At 42.7% G+C, this 17,554-nt stretch overlaps 1 protein-coding gene across 8 annotated transcripts in view; it reads right to left on the reverse strand.

Moving 5' to 3' along the window:
* AP4S1 (adaptor related protein complex 4 subunit sigma 1) overlaps positions 1-17,554 on the reverse strand; it is a 64,147-nt gene that overhangs the window by 3,695 nt on the left and 42,898 nt on the right. For 7 of the 8 annotated variants that reach the window (XM_032242623.1, XM_032242622.1, XM_032242619.1 and 4 more), the window contains one exon: positions 13,799-13,810. In XM_032242623.1, coding sequence (XP_032098514.1) covers positions 13,799-13,810 — 12 coding nt within the window. Of the gene's footprint in view, positions 1-13,798; positions 13,811-16,229; positions 16,315-17,554 lie in introns of those variants that run through there. The other variant, XM_032242625.1, reaches the window with a different exon arrangement.

Here is a 17,554-nt window from a genome sequence, read left to right on the forward strand (position 1 = left end):
GAGTTTCGCTCTTGTTACCCAGGCTGGAGTGCAATGGCGCGATCTCGGCTCACCGCAACCTCCGCCTCCTGGGTTCAGGCAATTCTCCTGCCTCAGCCTCCTGAGCAGCTGGGACTACAGGCACGCACCACCATGCCCAGCTAATTTTTTGTATTTTTAGTAGAGACGGGGTTTCACCATGTTGACCAGGATGGTCTCGATCTCTTGACCTCGTGATCCACCCGCCTCGGCCTCCCAAAGTGCTGGGATTACAGGCTTGAGCCACCGCGCCTGGCCAACAGCTACATTTTTTAATCAAAGGGATAGGAAGTCTACTAAGAGCTAGAGAACAAAGCAAATGTCATGTGGCAAGAGAATGACCTGAAGTCAAGAATAATGTCGCTGGGCACGGTGGTTCACACCTGTAATCCCAGCACTTTGGGAGGCCAAGGTGGGTGGCATGAGGTCAGATCATCCTAGCCAAGTTATCATTCTGGCTAACACTGTGACACTTCATCTCTATTAAAAATACAAAAAGTTAGCTGGGCATAATGGCACTTGCCTGTAGTCCCAGCTACTTGGGAGGCTGAGGCAGGAGAATCACTTGAATATGGGAGGCGGAGGTTGCAGTGAGCCAACCAAGATCACACCACTGCACTCCAGCCTGGGCGACAGAGCAAGACTCCATCTCAAAACAACAACAACAACAACAAAAACAAACAATAATAATAATGTTGTTTTCCCAGACAATAATACTAACGGTAACAATGATTTGTTGAATACTCCTGTTCCAGACATTGTGTTGAGTTTCAGCCCTCTACACAAACATTGTGTTGAGTTTAAGCCCTCTACATATATCTGATATACATGTTGCATATTATCCTCAGTTTACCCAGGATCAAACAGGCTTAAAGCATGGTCCAAGGTCACATGGCTAGTAAATAGCAGGCTGAAATTTAAACCCAAAGCTTTGGCTTGACTTTACAGGCTTACAGGCTCCTCAGGAGGGGCTAGACACCCCCCTCCTCAGCTTCCAGCCTCCCCACCAAAATAAATGCCTTGCACCTTCAGTTATCTTCTGTCAGACAGACTAATGTAAAAATAACTATGAGGAGAAAATGAATGAAGAAGGCAGGGCATAATAAAATTTCTGAATTGCAGGACAGTATCTCTTACAAATGGGTAGTTCTAAGAAGTTATTTGAGAATTATGGAGCCACTTTAGCTTACAGGTGTTCTTATTGGAAAGTTAGTACAGGGCATGAGGAAAGAAGAAAATATTGTTAGACTATGATATCTGACAAACTAGAAAGAACTAAATGCTTCCCTCAAGAACCCCTTCAACTGAAAACCTAACTTTTCTTTTGTGAAAGAGGAATTGAAATGAGATGGCAATGAATGTTTCTGAATTCTGCATTTTAATATCTGAAGTTCCATATCTACTTAAAGAGCATGATCCTGGTCCCTTACAAAAACAAAACAGTTGACATATTGTTTCAAATAAACTCCATTCAACAAATAGGTAATTAAATGCACTAGGGGAGTTCAAAATTCTTGGTAAAGTGAATTACCACTTGATTTTTTTCAGCCAGTCCAGATGTTCAAAGTCTACATTGTATTTGCTAGTGAAGTGCATCTACACAGAATAGGACAAAGGGTGAATGACTTTAAAGATTTTATTAGGCTCTGTGTGACTATCTCATTAAGCTCTGTGCAAATAGTCCTCCAGCAGAATAAACTGTTTCCCAGGGACCCACGGGAACTGTCCTTAAGTGACCCAGAAAAAATAAAGCGTTACTCTGATACACCTATTAATAATGTCTTCTAATTATGCAGATGATTGCTTTGTCCCAAGGCCAAACTGGGACTGGAATGTTAGCCCCTTGATTCAAACAAGTTCACTAGACCCAGAGGCCAGAACTTGGGTGAGACAAAGTGAGAATGATAGCCAGGTACGTATAGAAAGACACAGCTGAGAAGCACAGGTGGCTACATGAAAAATGGCCTGCAGAACTCTCCTGTTGTACTCACTGAGGGCAATGAAAGCCTTAGTGCCTTTGAAAATGTCCCAAGATGACTTTCTTTGAGATAGAAGGAAATCTAATTTTAACCCATGAATTGGTTCGGGGATCAAGCTGCTCTGTGGACTGCCCCATCTGTAGCAAGTAGATGATCTGCAGTTCAGATGTCCCCTTGAGCAACTGCCCAATTGTTTTGAAATTCAGATCAGAATTTACTGCTAAATCATATAAACCACTGACATTCCCCACATTACAAGGACAAGGTCCTCCAGCAAGTCAATTTCCCAACGTCCTGGAAATGAGTTGCTCAATGAGGTCATTGTATACTGTGGGCATGTGACTGCCCTGCCTCTGTATCTGTGTATCTGACTCAAACCCTAATAATCATGCAGTTTTCTGGCACTATATGGGGGAACTACAGACCAAATCCAATGTGAGGCAAAGGACTGAAGGCTGATTTCCCCCTGGAATTATGTGACTTCTTTAAAATAAGAATCCAGCTGTTGTTTACATCTTGATTTAGTTTATGAGCAACTTGTACACCCTGGTCAGGCCAAGTGTAATGGCATTTAGGCCATATGCCAGGTAAGCAGGGACTAAAAAAATACCCAATATGCTAGGCCCATGGAATAAACATGGGCAAACACTCTGCAATGCTGACATTTGAAATGGGAGGAAGCAAGAAAGGCCCAGACTGTTGGTATATTAATGTAGTGAGCTGAGAATGACTACTGAAAGATGGTCTTACCTTCAGGCTGTAATGACTTGACTGACTCTAAAGATCCTAAAGCAACCTGTTGTCTTTCATGAGCCCCCTAAGGTTAAGATGACATGAACTAGAAACAATCTCCCAAAGAGCGGAGTTACTGAAGTCCACTTTCTCCCAACCTAGAAACCTAAGAGCCTTTCTGAATTTTCACATAATGTGGATTGCAAATGAAAACCACAAGGCTCCTGAAATATTAATGCCACTTGAAATCAACTTTTTAATTAAAGTAATTGAAATGGGGATGGGTGCAGTGGCTCACACCTGTAATCCTGGCACTTTGGGAGGCCAAAACAGGTGGATCACCCGAGGCCAGGAGTTTGAGACCAGCTTGACCAATATGGTGAAACCCCATCTCTACTAAAAATACAAAAATTAGCTAGGTGTGGTGGCACGTGCCTGTAATCCCAGCTACTCGGGAGACTGAGGCAAGAGAAGCACTTGAACACAGGAGGTGGAGGTTGCAGTGAGCCGAGACTGTGCCACTGCACTCCAGCCTGGGCGACAGAGTGAGACTCTGTCTCAAAAATAAATAAACATTAAATAAATTAAAAATAAATAAAATCAAAGTGATTGAAATGTTTATGGGTCCAACATTGGGATTTAATTTTTTTTAGATGGAGTCTCTCTCTGTTGGTCAGGCTGGAATGCAGTGGCGTGATCTTAGCTCACTGCAACCTCTGCCTCCTGGGTTCAAAGGATTCTTGTGCCTCAGCCTCCTGAGCTGCTGGGAGTATAGGCACATGCCACCATATCCAGCTAATTTTTTTTGTATTTTTAGTAGAGACAAGGTTTTGTCATCTTGGCCAGGCTGGTCTCAAACTCCTAACCTCAAGTGATCTGCCTGCCTCAGCCTCCCAAAGTGCTGGGATTATAGGTGTGAGCCACTGCGCCCAGCCCCAACATTGGAATTTTGAACTCTGGATCATAAAATACTTTCCCATATGAAGATTTTAACACCACAGTGGCAGTCAAATAATCCTTTAATAAGTGAGAAGCTGAGGAGCATAGAGTCAAATGGAATCTCAAAAGGAATTCCAGGGCAGAGAGGCTAGCCTAGAAACTACAATTTGTAACTGCAGACTTGGGTCTCAGATCCCTTCGTTTCTCATTTTATGTCTCTTTTTAAAAAAGATTCTAGCTAAGTAAAGTGTTAATAAAATACATAGAGTGGGAAAACTTGTTCTCTCATTATTCATAAGTTAATTTCCCACCAAATTAGATAAGCTGCCAAGGGCCACTGTGTTCACATTTCCCCCAGAAAACAGTACTATATAGAAGGCTATCATCATGAAGATTCAGCATAGTCCTGGAGACATTCTTCTTGTAGTACAGTCTGTTCATTTTTTTTTTTTTTTTTTTTTTTTTGAGACAAGGTTTTACTCTGTTGCCCAGGCTGGAGTACAGAGGCACAATCTGGGCTCACTGTAGCCTTGACCTCCTGTGTTCAAGTGATCCTCCCACCTCAGCCTCCCAAGTAACTGTGACCAGAGGCATGCACCAACACGCCCATCTAATTTTTGTATTTTTTGTAGGGATGTGGTTTCACTATGTTGCCCAGTGTGTTCACCAGGTTGCACTGAGCTGAGGCTGTGCCACTGCACTCCAGCCTGAGCAACAGAGTGAGACTCTGTCTCAAAAATAAATTAATTAAATAAATTAAATAAAACTAAAGTAATTGAAATGTTTATGAGTCCGACATTGGGATTTTATTTTTCAGCCTCCCAAAGTGTTGGAATTACAGGCATGAGCCACCATACCTGGCCCTGTTCACATTTTGTCTCCTGCTAATTAGACCACTGAAAAGGACGGTTTTCATTTCCTTCCTTCCTTCCTTTCCTTCATTTTTTTTTCTCTTTCTCATTTTTTTTCTTTTTTCTTCCTTTCCTTTCCTTCTTTCCCTCCCTCCCTTCCTCCCTTCTTTCTTTCCTTTGGTGGAGTCTTCAGGCTGGAGTCCAGTGGCATGATCTTGGCTCACTGCAACCTCTGTCTTCCAGGTTCAAGAGATTCTCCTGCCTCAGCCTCCCAAGTACCTGGGATTACAGGCACATGCCACCATGCCTGCGTAGCCAATTTTTGTATTTTTAGTAGAGATGAGGTTTCATCATGTTGGCCAGGCTGGTCTTGAATGCCTGACCTCAGGTGATCCACCCACCTCAGGCTCCCAAAGTGCTGGGATTACAGGCGTGAGCCACCCTGCCTGGCTGTTACCCTTTTTTTTAAAGTAGGTTTTCATTTAAGTCCCACTCATATTCTGAGAACAACAGGATAGCCAGCTGTGGTTTTGCTTAAAGTTTACATAGGGTTATGTAAAATTAAACATGAAAGTCAGAGTTGGGTCATTATTCTCATTTTTTCCCTAAATCTCTCTTGGTTCTGATAACTTGCTGTCACTATTCCTGACTAGAACAGAATCCAGAAACATGGAACAAAAGGAATATGGTTAAAGCAGAGAGACCTGGTGGTGAGGAGTGCTGGCGGATGAATATGGCACCTAGAGGACTCCTTAAGGAAACAGGAAAGTGGTCAAAGCTAGTGGGAGCCAAAAAAAACCTGGAGGCAGAACTGTCAAATCTGCAAGATTCACATCTCCTTCTGGGGTACTGGCTGACTCCTGGGGACTGTTCCTATCCAAGACTCCCATCACCTACCATGGCCCTGGCTACAGCTGCCATGCTGGAGAAGGCCCTGGGCCCCTCATCCCTCAGTGCCTGTCCTTCCCACGGAGAAACGATTGCACACATTCCCTCGGACCCACAGGCCATCCTCACTCTCTGTCAATTAGGCTTTCCATTTCACATTTTCAAAAGGAAAAAGGAAGTTTAGAAATCTGAATGTGAACTCCACTTTTGAAGAGCAGGGTCTCATCAAGACAGTCACAGATACTGTCAAAATTTTTCATCCTTTCTGACTCTAACCAAAGGCATTTCTTTAAAACATCTCCCCTTACTCACAAAAGAGCTTCGACAATTCCAAGGCACCATGGTGACAGGCATTTTATAAATGTTTTATTGGAGACTAAATTGCTACAGTCTACTCCAGATGATTAAGTTTTTAAAAAATATGTTAAATTTAGGCTGGGTGCATTGGCTTATGCCTGTAATCCCAGCACTTTGGGAAGCCAAGGTGGGGAGATCACTTGAGGTCAGGGGATCAAGACCAGCCTAGCCAAAATGGTGAAACCCTGTGTCTGTTAAAAATAGAAAAATTAGCCAGGCGTGGTGGAAGGCATCTGTAATCCCAGCTACTCAGAAGGCTAAGCCAGGAGGATCACCTGAACCTGGGAGGCAGAGGTTGCAGTGAGTTGACATTGTGCTACTGCACTCCAGCCTGGATGACAGAGCAAGGCTCTATCTCACAGAAAAAAAAGAAAAAAGAAAAAACATGTCAAATTTAACCTACCCAATTTATAACTCTAGAGTCAAGAGCCCTGGAAACCCAGAAAGTAGTACCAGCTCTGCCCTAAAGTAGCTCTACGGATTGGGACATGTCACAGAACCTCTTTGGGCCTCAGCCTTTTTATCTAAAAAGTGGTTTTAGGCCGGCCAACAGTGACTCACCCAGCACTATGGGAGGCTAAGGGGGGGAGGATCACTTGAGCCCAAGAGTTCAAGACCAACCTAGGCAACATAGTAAAATGCTGTTTTTATTTAAATTTTTTTCCTAGATGTATTTTCTTCCTTGATATTTTTGTTTTCTTATTCTGGAAGCGGAGGTGGAACGAGTGCTTAAGCCCAAGAGTTTGAGGCTTCAGTGAGCTATGATCACAACACTACATTCAAGCCTGGGAAACACAGCAAGACCCTAACTGTAAAAAAAAAAATTTACATTAATTTTTTAAAGTGAAGTTTTAACCCGATGATTGTATAAGTTTCTTCTAGCTCCAAAGTACCTGGCTTCTATGACGCTAAATATAACCTTCAGGGAAAGCGGAGTTTGTCTACTCTTTCTGATATCAAGCCATTCCTGGCTGGGCACGGAGGCTCACACCTGTAATCCTAGCACTTTGGGAGACCAAGGCGGGTGGATCACCTGAGGTAAGGAGTTGTAGACCAGCCTGGCAAACATGGCAAGATCCCGTCTCTACTAAAAAAACAAAATTAGCCATGTGTGGTGGTGCGCACTTATAGTCCCAGCTACTCAGGAGGCTGAGGCACAAGAATCGCTTGGAACTGGGAGGCGGAGGTTGCAGTGAGCCGAGATCGTGCCACTGCACTCCAGCCTGGGCATCAGAGTCAGACTCTGTCTCCAAAAAAAAAAAAAAAAAAACAAACCATTCCTGAAGTTGTCACATGCTCCGTCATGCCTCAGAAGAAATTCTTTTGTAATGATTTTAATTAATTAATTACCACTGTAACTTTCTGAGAGAGCATGAAGAAAATTTCAGTTCATTTAGAAGCTGCCACTTCAGTGCTGGATGCCTCCCTGAAGAATTTGTTTGTTCTTCTGGCTGGTATTCCAATAGCCTCAGTTTGAACAAGTATTTTTGCAATTTCTCATTAAATCAGGCTGACGTTTTCTCCTACTTTGAGAAGCCCTATTCTGGTTTCTAGATCTCCGAAAGCATTTCGGATTTTAGGAAGCTGATGGAACTAGAGGTAGAGGCCCCACAGTGGGCCTGATCAAGGCCTGACTGCAAACCGTGGCAGTGCCAATCACTGTTGCCTGCACATCGTCATTCTTCCAGGAAGCACCATGGCAGATGCTAGTAGAGTCACAGAGAAGGCAGACAGCATTGAGGTCCTTCCTATGCCCCACCCTCAACTGCAATAAAATGAGCATGAATCAGGGTTCTTTCACACATTTCACCAGAGCTTTAGAGTTCTAGAATCAACTGATCAGGCTTTGAGATTTTAAGAGTTTATAAAATACAGGAATGTTGTAAAGATGATTTTTATTGTTAAAGATAAGGTTTTGCTCTGTTGCAAGACCTTGAAGTGCAGTGGCACAATCATGGCTCACTGCAGCCTCGGCCTCCCAGGCTCAAGCGATCCTCCCACTTCAGCCTCCCTAGTAGCTGGGACATAGGCACAAACCACCAATGCCTGCCTAATTTTTAAATGTTTTGTAGAGACTGGGTCCCCTATGTTGCCCAGGCTGGTCTCAATCTCCTGGACTCAAGCAATCCTCCTGCTCCCTGTAAAGTGCTGGGATTACCAGCGTGAGCCACTGTGCCCAGCCTAAAGATGTTTTTAAATCAAGAAAACATTCTAGATTCTAGCCTATATTTGTGGGGCAAGGAGGCACAAGAGTGTAAGCAGAAACACCAGCCTGTTTTTGCTTCTCTCCTGAGGCACGTACGGGGGACATCCCAGCTACCAGCCTAGCCTACCTATCATTCCTGCCCCTAGTCTTGGGGTAAAGGTGAAGGAGAGGCTTGCAGAGGCTGTAGTGGCAGGTGCCGGGCTATCTAGGCACCCTATAAATTCTAGGGCCCAGGAAGCCAGAGGTGGTAAATCTGTGGATAAGGAGGGCTGGTGGGCATCTGCCTATCATGGGGAAGGAGTATTGGCAAAGCAGAGCCAGAGCGGGGCCTCTAGAGCACAGGGCCCGAGGAGCTCCTGGCTGTCCAGGCCTGAAGGCGGTACTGCTGCATTCCATTCTAACCAACATAAATTAAGTCTTTAAGCCTCTTTAAAGGCACCAAATACTGAAAAGGCTCTGGAGGTTTTCTGTACCTTCATGTGTAGAGCAAGTATGCACTGATCTGAAAAGCAGTTGGTACATCTCCCACACCGTGCTGTTCACTGGTGCCATCCCCTAGTTATTCAGTAGATGGGAGGGACAGAGACAGCTCCTTTGAATTATGAACTAGCTGGAGAAAAGCAAGCCTGCTGGGGTTCAAGGGCTGAGCCTATTTTGAGAAGTTCATTAATTGGTTCCTAAAAAAACACCTTAATTCATAAAATTTGAAGTCTTAAATAAATCTACCAAGGTATGTGATGGGGCAAACTCTCCCTATAGAAACAGGTTTCCTGAATCTTCAGGCCTCACTTCAGCCAGGTGGGTAGAATGTAATCGAAGCGTGCACAGGAATGTATTCCTAGCATGTGGATGATTTAGGTCAGTGTCGTGCTTGGTCCCAAGGGTACAGGCTGCCCCACCTGACACCACCGCACCAGAGGGTTTCCACTAACTGGAAGGCTTTTCAGCAAGCCAGAGTTTCTGTCCTGATTTCTTATGTTTAGGTTATTTCTTTTTAAAATCCAATCTGTCTTGCTCTGTCATGTCAGTCTTACTAGAAGTAGAACAAGTCCATACTAGGGAGAAATGTAAATGGTGCACTATATTTCTCCAAGTCTAACTGTACAGGCTCTTGGAAACTTCCCTAGCTTTAAAAAATCGGGGGAAAAGACTGGAGAAAAAGACAAGGTGGGGGCAGTTCCTGGGAATTGATGAGGTTTTGGCTTCCTTCTCCTGTACCAAAACCAAACCTTAAGTCACTTATGTCCCATGTGGACTGACAGCCTGAGCAAACACAAAAAAAGATGATATACCATGAGTGGTGGAAGAACTAAATCCAGGTTGCCATTACAGTAGTTTGCTTGTTTTCAACCTTTCAAGGCCTAAGGAAGCTTTCCTGGCAGAATGTATATAAGCAGTGCTGGCTGCTCCAGCAGGTGCCTGGCTGCATGCTACCACAGAGTGATGCAGAATGTCTATGGCCCTACCCAGATGGAGCAGGAACTGTAGTTCAGCCTCTACAAGGTTCCCTAGTCTTTCTGCTGTGTAACTAGTCTGTAGAGGTCTTCCTTGGACATGTGATGGTTAAAAAAGACTATGTATGAAACAGAGGAGAGTTATGGGTTTTTAATTTGATATTTTTCAGATGGCTGAGGTGGTACCCTTTTAAGAATGTCAACACTTTGGGAGTCCAAGGCGAGAGGACTGCTCGAGCCCAGAAGTTTGAGACCAGCCTATGCAACAGAGTGAGACCCCATCTCTACAAAAAATAAATTAAAAAATTAGCTGGGCATATGGTGCGGACCTATAGTCCCAGCTACTTGGGAGGCTGAGGTGGGAGGATAACTTGAGCCCAACAGATCCAGGGTGTAGTGAGCCATGATTGCACCTCTGCACTCCAGCCTGGGTGACAGAGCAAGACCCTATCTCCAAAAAAAAAGGAAAGAAAAAGAGTGTCAACAGAAAAGAGTTACCATATGCCCTTCTCTGCTACCTGCTCCACTTTTAGACCACTGAAGTACAAGTAAGATCAAAGCTAGAGCAAAGTCGTAAACTCCCAGGTCTAGAGAGACTTAGTTCCCTTCTCTAAATGATGTGAAATTCCTAATTTGCCAGATGGGCATGCCTAAGTAATTCCCAAGGACAGTAAATATACATAACTTGGTTAGAGGGGAAGAGAGGGTGAAAATGAAACAAAGTAGAACGGGCCAGGCATGGTGGCTCACGCCTGTAATCCCAGCATTTTGGGAGCCAAGGTAGGCGGATCACAAGGGTCAGGAGAGCGAGACCATTCTGGCCAACATGGTGAAACCCCGCCTCTACTAAAAATACAAAAATATTAGCTCAGTGTGGTGGCGAAAGCCTGTAGTCCCAGCTACTCGGGGGGCTGAGGCAGGAGAATTGCTTGAACCCAGGAGGCGGAGACTGCAGTGAGCCAAGATCGCACCACTGCACTCCAGCCTGGGTGACAGTGCGAGACTCTGTCTTGAAAAAAATAAAAAGAAAGAAACCAGGTAAAATGAAGGGAAAACTGTATCTTGGTGTAAAATTTTAATTCAAACAAGAATGCTGAAGATCATCACACAGACCTATTCTACACAGCAAAAGGACACAAAGCCAAGTTTACCTATCCATACTTCTAATAAACATCTAGTCAATATACGACACATCAACACAACTCATCCAACTATCATACATACCCCGTCACCTCTGATTCACGTTAACGCTCTCGATATCTAGGTCTTATAAGACTCTCTTCCTGTTTTACGTGTAAGGTAATTCAGCTCAGTTACCTAAAGTCATGGCAACATCAACTATTAAGGCTGAGCAGGTGTTAAAGCTCTTCTAATCTTAATTCTCTCATTTAAGACAGGGGGGTTATATGTCTTGTCTAATACACACATCTGTCCCATATGGGCTGACAAGGAGGGCTTTCTTAAGCCTAAGCAAACACAAAAGTGTCAGTGGCAAGACCAAAAGTGGAAATTTGAGTTCTGTACTCCCATTGAAGTGTCTCTTAGCCCTTGCTATCTTCCTGATGACTTTTTAAATCAAAAAGCTTTTTTTTTACTTGTACATTGTATAAGTAGGAAAATATTTATTTTGAATTGCTTTGACTGGCTTAAGATAGAATATTACATGCTGAATAAAAATATACTGTAATATATAGACCACAATGAATGAAAATACACCATAATATACAACGTGGTCTGTGTATCACAGTGTATTTTTATTCAGCATGCTAAAACCTATAAAGGGATTTATGATCCCTTCTAGGTCACAGGGATCATAGATTTGGGTCATTCACCACTAGAGGGCACTCAGATTTTCCCAGTTAGTTTACAGAGGCTTCCAACTCCAGTGTACAAAAAGAATTTTAACAATACAGAGACATTTCCTATCAATAGTAACAAGTAAATAGCCATATCCCCAGAAATATTAAGTGGATGCAAACATACTAGTTCTGGGCATTTATGTAAGTATATATATATACATTTAAAAATATAAATAAGGCCCGGCACGGTGGCTCACATCTGTAATCCCAGAACTTTGGAAGGCCAAGGCAGGTGGATCACCTGAGGGTCAGGCGTTTAAGACCAGCATTGCCAACATGGTGAAACCCTGTCTCTACAAAAAAAAAAAAAAAAAAAAAAGTTGAAGAAATTAGCCAGGAGGCTGAGGCAGGAGAATCACTTGAACCCAGGAAGTGAAGGCTGCAGTGAGCCGCAAGCATGCCACTCTACTCTGGCCTGGGTGACAGAGTGAGACTATATATATATATATATATAGTACATATGTGTATGTAGGTGTATTTTATATATGTTTATAGATAATATATATAAACATATATAAAATATAAAATATGTATATATATAATATATATAAAATACACCTACATACACACACACACACACACACACACACGCACACACACAAATTTTTTTTCTTTTTTTTTTCTTTTTTGACACAGAGTCTCACTCTGTTGCCCAGGCTGGAGTGCAGTGACATGGTCTCAGCTCACTGCAAGCTCTGCCTCCTGGGTTCAAGCAATTCTCCTGTCTCAGCCTCCCAAGTAGCTAATATTACAGGCACCCACCACCATACCTGGCTAATTTTGTATTTTTAGTAGAGACAGGGTTTCACCATGTTGGCCAGGCTGGTCTTGAACTCCTGACCCTCAGGTGATCCACCTGCCTCGGCCTCCCAAAATGCTGGGATTATAGGCATGAACCACTGCACCCAGCCTTAAAATTTTTTTTGGAGATAGAGTGCCACTCTGTCACCCAGGCTGGAGTGCAGTGGCATGATCTCAGCTTACTGTAACCTCTGCCTCCTGGGTTGAAGGGATTCTTGTGCCTTAGCCTCCCAAGTAGCTGGGACTACAGGTGCGTGCCACCACGCCTGGCTAACTTTTGCATTTTTAGTAGAGATGGAATTTTGCCATGTTGGCCAGGCTGGTCTGGAACTCCTGATCTTATGTGATCCACCTGCCTTGGCCTCCCAAAGTGTTTGAATTACAGGTATGAGCCACTGTGCCCAGCCACATACATACACACATGCCCACGCGCACACACACACACACACATATAATACACCTATATATACACACACACACACACACATATAAAAATTGGATACTACACCCAGAACTAGGTTTGCATCCACTTAATATTTTAATGCTTCTGGCAAAATGTGAAAAATAGCTGTTTGTGCATGTACACACACATACAAATACATGCATGTATAAATACATATAAATATATTATAATTCATATGTATTTGTTTTATTCTAAGGATATTATTATATATATATTAGTAAACATTTGTTATGATTAATTTACTATTTTAGATTCAAGCCCTGATGTGTTCTTAAAGGACTCAGTGGTAGGTAGATTTTTGAAGTAAATAATTAGCTTAAAAGTTAACCTGCCTCCCAAACACTCACACAAAGTCCAGAGGGCTCCTGCCAAAATCTGTGAGCCTGCAGTATTCTAAGCAAATCATGCTTGTTTTAGGGTCCTTGGACATTGTGTTTTAAATGACATAGAAGAAAAGGAGAAAAGGAGAACTTTCTCTGCTATCAGGGAAATGAATGCAAGCCAGGCAATTTCTTTAACTTTCCAGTTTATCAATACTGTAGGCCTTACCCAGTCACTAGGGCATTTCTAGAGATTTACACCTGGAACCCTAGAAATTCAGTTTCTGTAGGAGGACTAAACACTTTTTTGACTGTGTTATTTAAATTTTGAAAAAGCCCATTCTGTATGCTTACAGGAAATTAAATTAATAAGCAATAGTTATTAACTGCTATGATAGCACTGTCCTGCCTGGAAAAAAAAAATCTTAAGAATCGTCTTGTTGGGTACAGTGGCTCACGCCTATAATCCCAGCACTTTGGGAGTCCAAGGTGGGTGGATCACCTGAGGTTAGGAGTTTGATACCAGCCCGGCCAACATGGTGATATCTCATCTCTACTAAAAATACAAAAATTAGCTAGGCGTGGTAGCAGGTGCCTGTAATCCCAGCCACTTGGGAAGCTGAGGCAGGAGAATCGTTTGAACTCAGGAGGCGGAGGTTGCAGTAAGCCGAGATCTCACCATTGCACTCCAGCCTGGGCAACAAGAGCAAAACTCCATCACACACATACACAAAATCATCTTGTTGAAGAAGGGTGATGAGGTGGGGGAGGCATTCTGCAGAACACCTGTACCTCCGACTGTCTTGTCATAGTTGTTGGTGATAAACACTCTGGATTCTGCTGAATAGTTTTCCTGCCCTATAGCACTTACCTCATAAGTACTAGAATGTGCTTGTCAAGTACTGTGGAAAACGGTATTGAAAAAGGATACATCTAATTCACTCTGAAAAAGAGAAAAAGAGTGCAAGGGTGAGAACAAAGACACTGGGACCCGTTGTTCTTAGCAGAGTCAGAATGAGGAGACTTCTGCATCCATAGCAGTGACATCTCCTACCTGCTTCTTGGCTTGGAGGCCACAGCAGTCTGACTCTGCAAAGGCCCCGAGTTTGGGACTGTAATTTTTTTGAAATTGGCTGTAGTTCAAAGGAATTTTACAAGCCAGTACGATTCATCGTTAGAAAGCAGAGAGAAAAATAAACTAACTCAATCATTACAAATGTAGGTAATCTGATGTGTGAATCGGAGACCTTAACAATGTGCCACACCCTTTCAATCCACTGATGTTACTTCTGGGAGTTTATCCTAAGGAAAAAATTAGACAATGGCACAATGATATATGACAGGATATTCAGGGTAATGGTGTTTGTAATAGCAAATTATTGATAATAACCTAAGTATCTATCAATGGGGGGACTAATTAAGCAAACCATAGCATATCCACAAATGACGATGTAGACATATAAGTACTCACATATTGTTAAATAAAAAAGAAAGTTATGAAATGCATACATAGTATTATCCTTTTTTTTTTTTTTTTTCTCTTGAGGCAGAGTCTTGTTCTGTTGCCAGGCACCAGGCTGGAGTGTAACAGAAATAGAGCAATCTTGGCTTACTTCAACCACCGCCTCCAGGGTTCAAGCAATTCTCCTACCTCAGCCTCCCGAGTAGCTGAGACTACAAGTGCGTACCACCACGCTCAGCTAATTTTTATATTTTTTAGTACAGACGGGGTTTCACCACGTTGGCCAGGATGGTCTTGATCTCTTGACCTTGTGATCCGCCCGCCTCAGCCTCCCAAATTGCTGGGATTACAGGCGTGAGCCACTGTGCCCAGCCATAGTATTATCCTATATATGTATGTATAAAGGTCAAGATACATATGATTATATAGCTACAAATAGAGAAAGTCTAAAAGGAAATGCACCTAACAGCAGTTAGCAGTAACTGATGAGCTTACTGACGATCTTCTCCCTTAAAAAAATTATTTTATTTTATTTATTTATTTTGAGACAGTCTATTTATTTTGAGACAGTCTGTCACCCAGGCTGGAGTGCAGCGGCATGATCTTGGTTCACTGCAACCTCTGCTTCCTGGGTTCAAGCCTCCCAAGTATTTGGGACTAGAGGTGTGCACTACCACACCCAGCTAATTTTTGTATTTTTTGTAGTGACAAGGTTTTGCCATGTTGTCCAGGCTGGTCTTGAACTCCTAAGCTCAAGCGACCCACCTGCCTTGGCCTCCCAAAGTGATGGGATTACAGGTGTGAGCCATCATCCCTGGCCAAAAAATACATTACTTTTTTTAGAGCAGTTTTAGGTTGACAGCAAAACTGAGGGGGAGATATGCAGACATCCCATGCCCCCTGCCTCTCTGTGCAGCCTCCTTCCATGATCAGCATCCCCCACCACAGTGGTACATTTGTTAAAATGGACAAACCTATATCATTCTCACCCAAAGTCCATCGTTTACAATAGGGTTCACTCTATTAGGGTGTTGTATATTATATGGGTTTAGACAAATGTATAATTACATGTATTCACTTTCCTCTTTCTCTTTGCACACACACACACACATACACTCACACACACACACATATCTATATCTATATCTATATCTATATCTATATCTATATCTATATCTATCTGTCTATCTAGAGAGAGACAGAGAGAGAGAGACAGGGTCTCACTCTTTCGCCAGGCACCAGGCTGGAGTGCAGTGGCAAGATCTCGGCTCACTGCAACCTCCGCCTCCCAGCTTCAAGCAATTCTCCTGCCTCAGCCTCCCGAGTAGGTAGGACTACAGGCATGAGCCAACACACCCAGCTAACTTTTTTTGTATTTTAGTAGAGATGGGGTTTCACTATGTTGGCCAGGATGGTCTCAAACTCTTGACCTGTGATCTGCCCACCTTGGCCGCCCAAAGTGCTGGGATTACAGGCGTGAGCCACGGTGCCCAGCCTGCTTATATGTTTAAATTTTTTTTTAATAAAATAGATATTTATGTAATGAAAAAAGCATGGAGGAAGAAAAAAGTAGAGAATTAATTTAAAATATGAAAGGACTTAAGGTTTGTCAAATCAGCACCAAAAAATCCCTGATACCACTTCTTCAACAGCAGCAACCCTCACCCTCCTTTGAAGCTAACTGGATTGGCTTTTTGTTTTAAAAATGTGATGCTGAGACGCTTCTCTCAGCCCCAGGCAGCATGAGACTGATCTCCAAATTTAAGATTTGGAAATTCTAGAAGAGTAAAAATAGCCACAGAAAGAATGTTTAAAACTCACAAACCTAAAAATAAATCTAGATGACAAGGCCTTCTCTGTGAGGGGACAGATCCTATTTCTTTCCCATAGTGTTCTTTTCCCTCTTCCTTTTCTTCTTTTTGCTATGGTTTGATACTAAGCCAAGTCATCCCTTGGTACCATCCAAGTCCTGCAAAATCACCTGGCTGAAATTAAATTCAAATCTTTACTTTTGTGGTTTATGTGGTCACTGACTCTCCCTAAAATTATAACTATAATTCAGCAATGTGCTATTTATTCTCAGTTACTGAATATAATAATAATAATTGTAAAAACCCTAGCAATGATGGTACTTGTACCCACTTTTATTCTCCTAGGTTTAGAACATTATTATTTTGGGAAATTATATTAGTCTTCAAGGGTGTCACCTCGAAATGGCTAATTATGGTCAGCTCTGATCACAGACCCTGACTTGCAACCAGTCCGTCTAAACAAGAGAGGTGTCATCACAAGGTAAGCAGAAGCTAGAGCTACACTGTCCAATATGGTAAACACCAGCCTCGTGTGGAGATTTACATTAAGTAAAATTAAAACTTCATTTCCTCAGTTATACTAACTGCATTTCAAGTGCTCAAGAGCCACAACTGGCTAATACCTACTGTATTGGATGGCACAGGTACAGAACATTCCTATCTCTGCAGAAAGTTTTACTGAAAAGTGCTGGTCTATGGTGCTGTTGCCAAGCAATCAACAGAGATAGATTTTAAAGCCCATCTCTATGTCCCCTGTGTAGGCCGGTCTTTGGAATAAAACCCCGTCATTTGCAGAAACATGTATGGAACTGAAGGTCATTATGTTAAGTGAAATAAGCCAGGCATAGAAAGACAAATATCACATGTTCTCATTCATGTGGAAACTAAAAAAGTAGATCTCATGAAGATAAGACAGTAAATTGGTGGTCACCAAAAGCTGGGAAAGGAAGAGGAAAAGAGGAAATGAAGAGAGGTAGATTAATGGGTACAAATATGGAATTAGATAGAAGAAATAAGACCTAGTATTTGATAAATCAGTAGGGTAACTATGGTTAACAATAATCTATTGTATATTTCCAAATAGCTAAGAGAATAATTCAAATGTTCCTAGCATAAAGAAAATACAAATATTCAGCCAGGCACGGTGATTCATGACTGTAATTGCAGCACTTCAGGAGGCCGAGGCAGGTGGATCACCTGAGGTCAAGAGTTCAAGACCAGCCTGGCAAACAAGGTGAAACCCCGTCTATACGAAAATTAGCCAGGTGTGGGGGCATGAGCCTGTAATCCCAGTTACTTGGGAGGCTGAGGTATGAGAATTGCTTGAACCCAGGAGGCAGAGGTTGCAGTGGGCTGAGATTGTGCCTTTGCACTCCAGCCTGGGCAACAGAGTGAGACTTTGTCTCAAAAAAAA

This window comes from Sapajus apella, unplaced genomic scaffold (assembly GCF_009761245.1).
Source record: "Sapajus apella isolate SASKATOON/1434 unplaced genomic scaffold, GSC_monkey_1.0 scaffold50, whole genome shotgun sequence".
NCBI classification, from domain to species: Eukaryota; Metazoa; Chordata; class Mammalia; order Primates; family Cebidae; genus Sapajus; species Sapajus apella.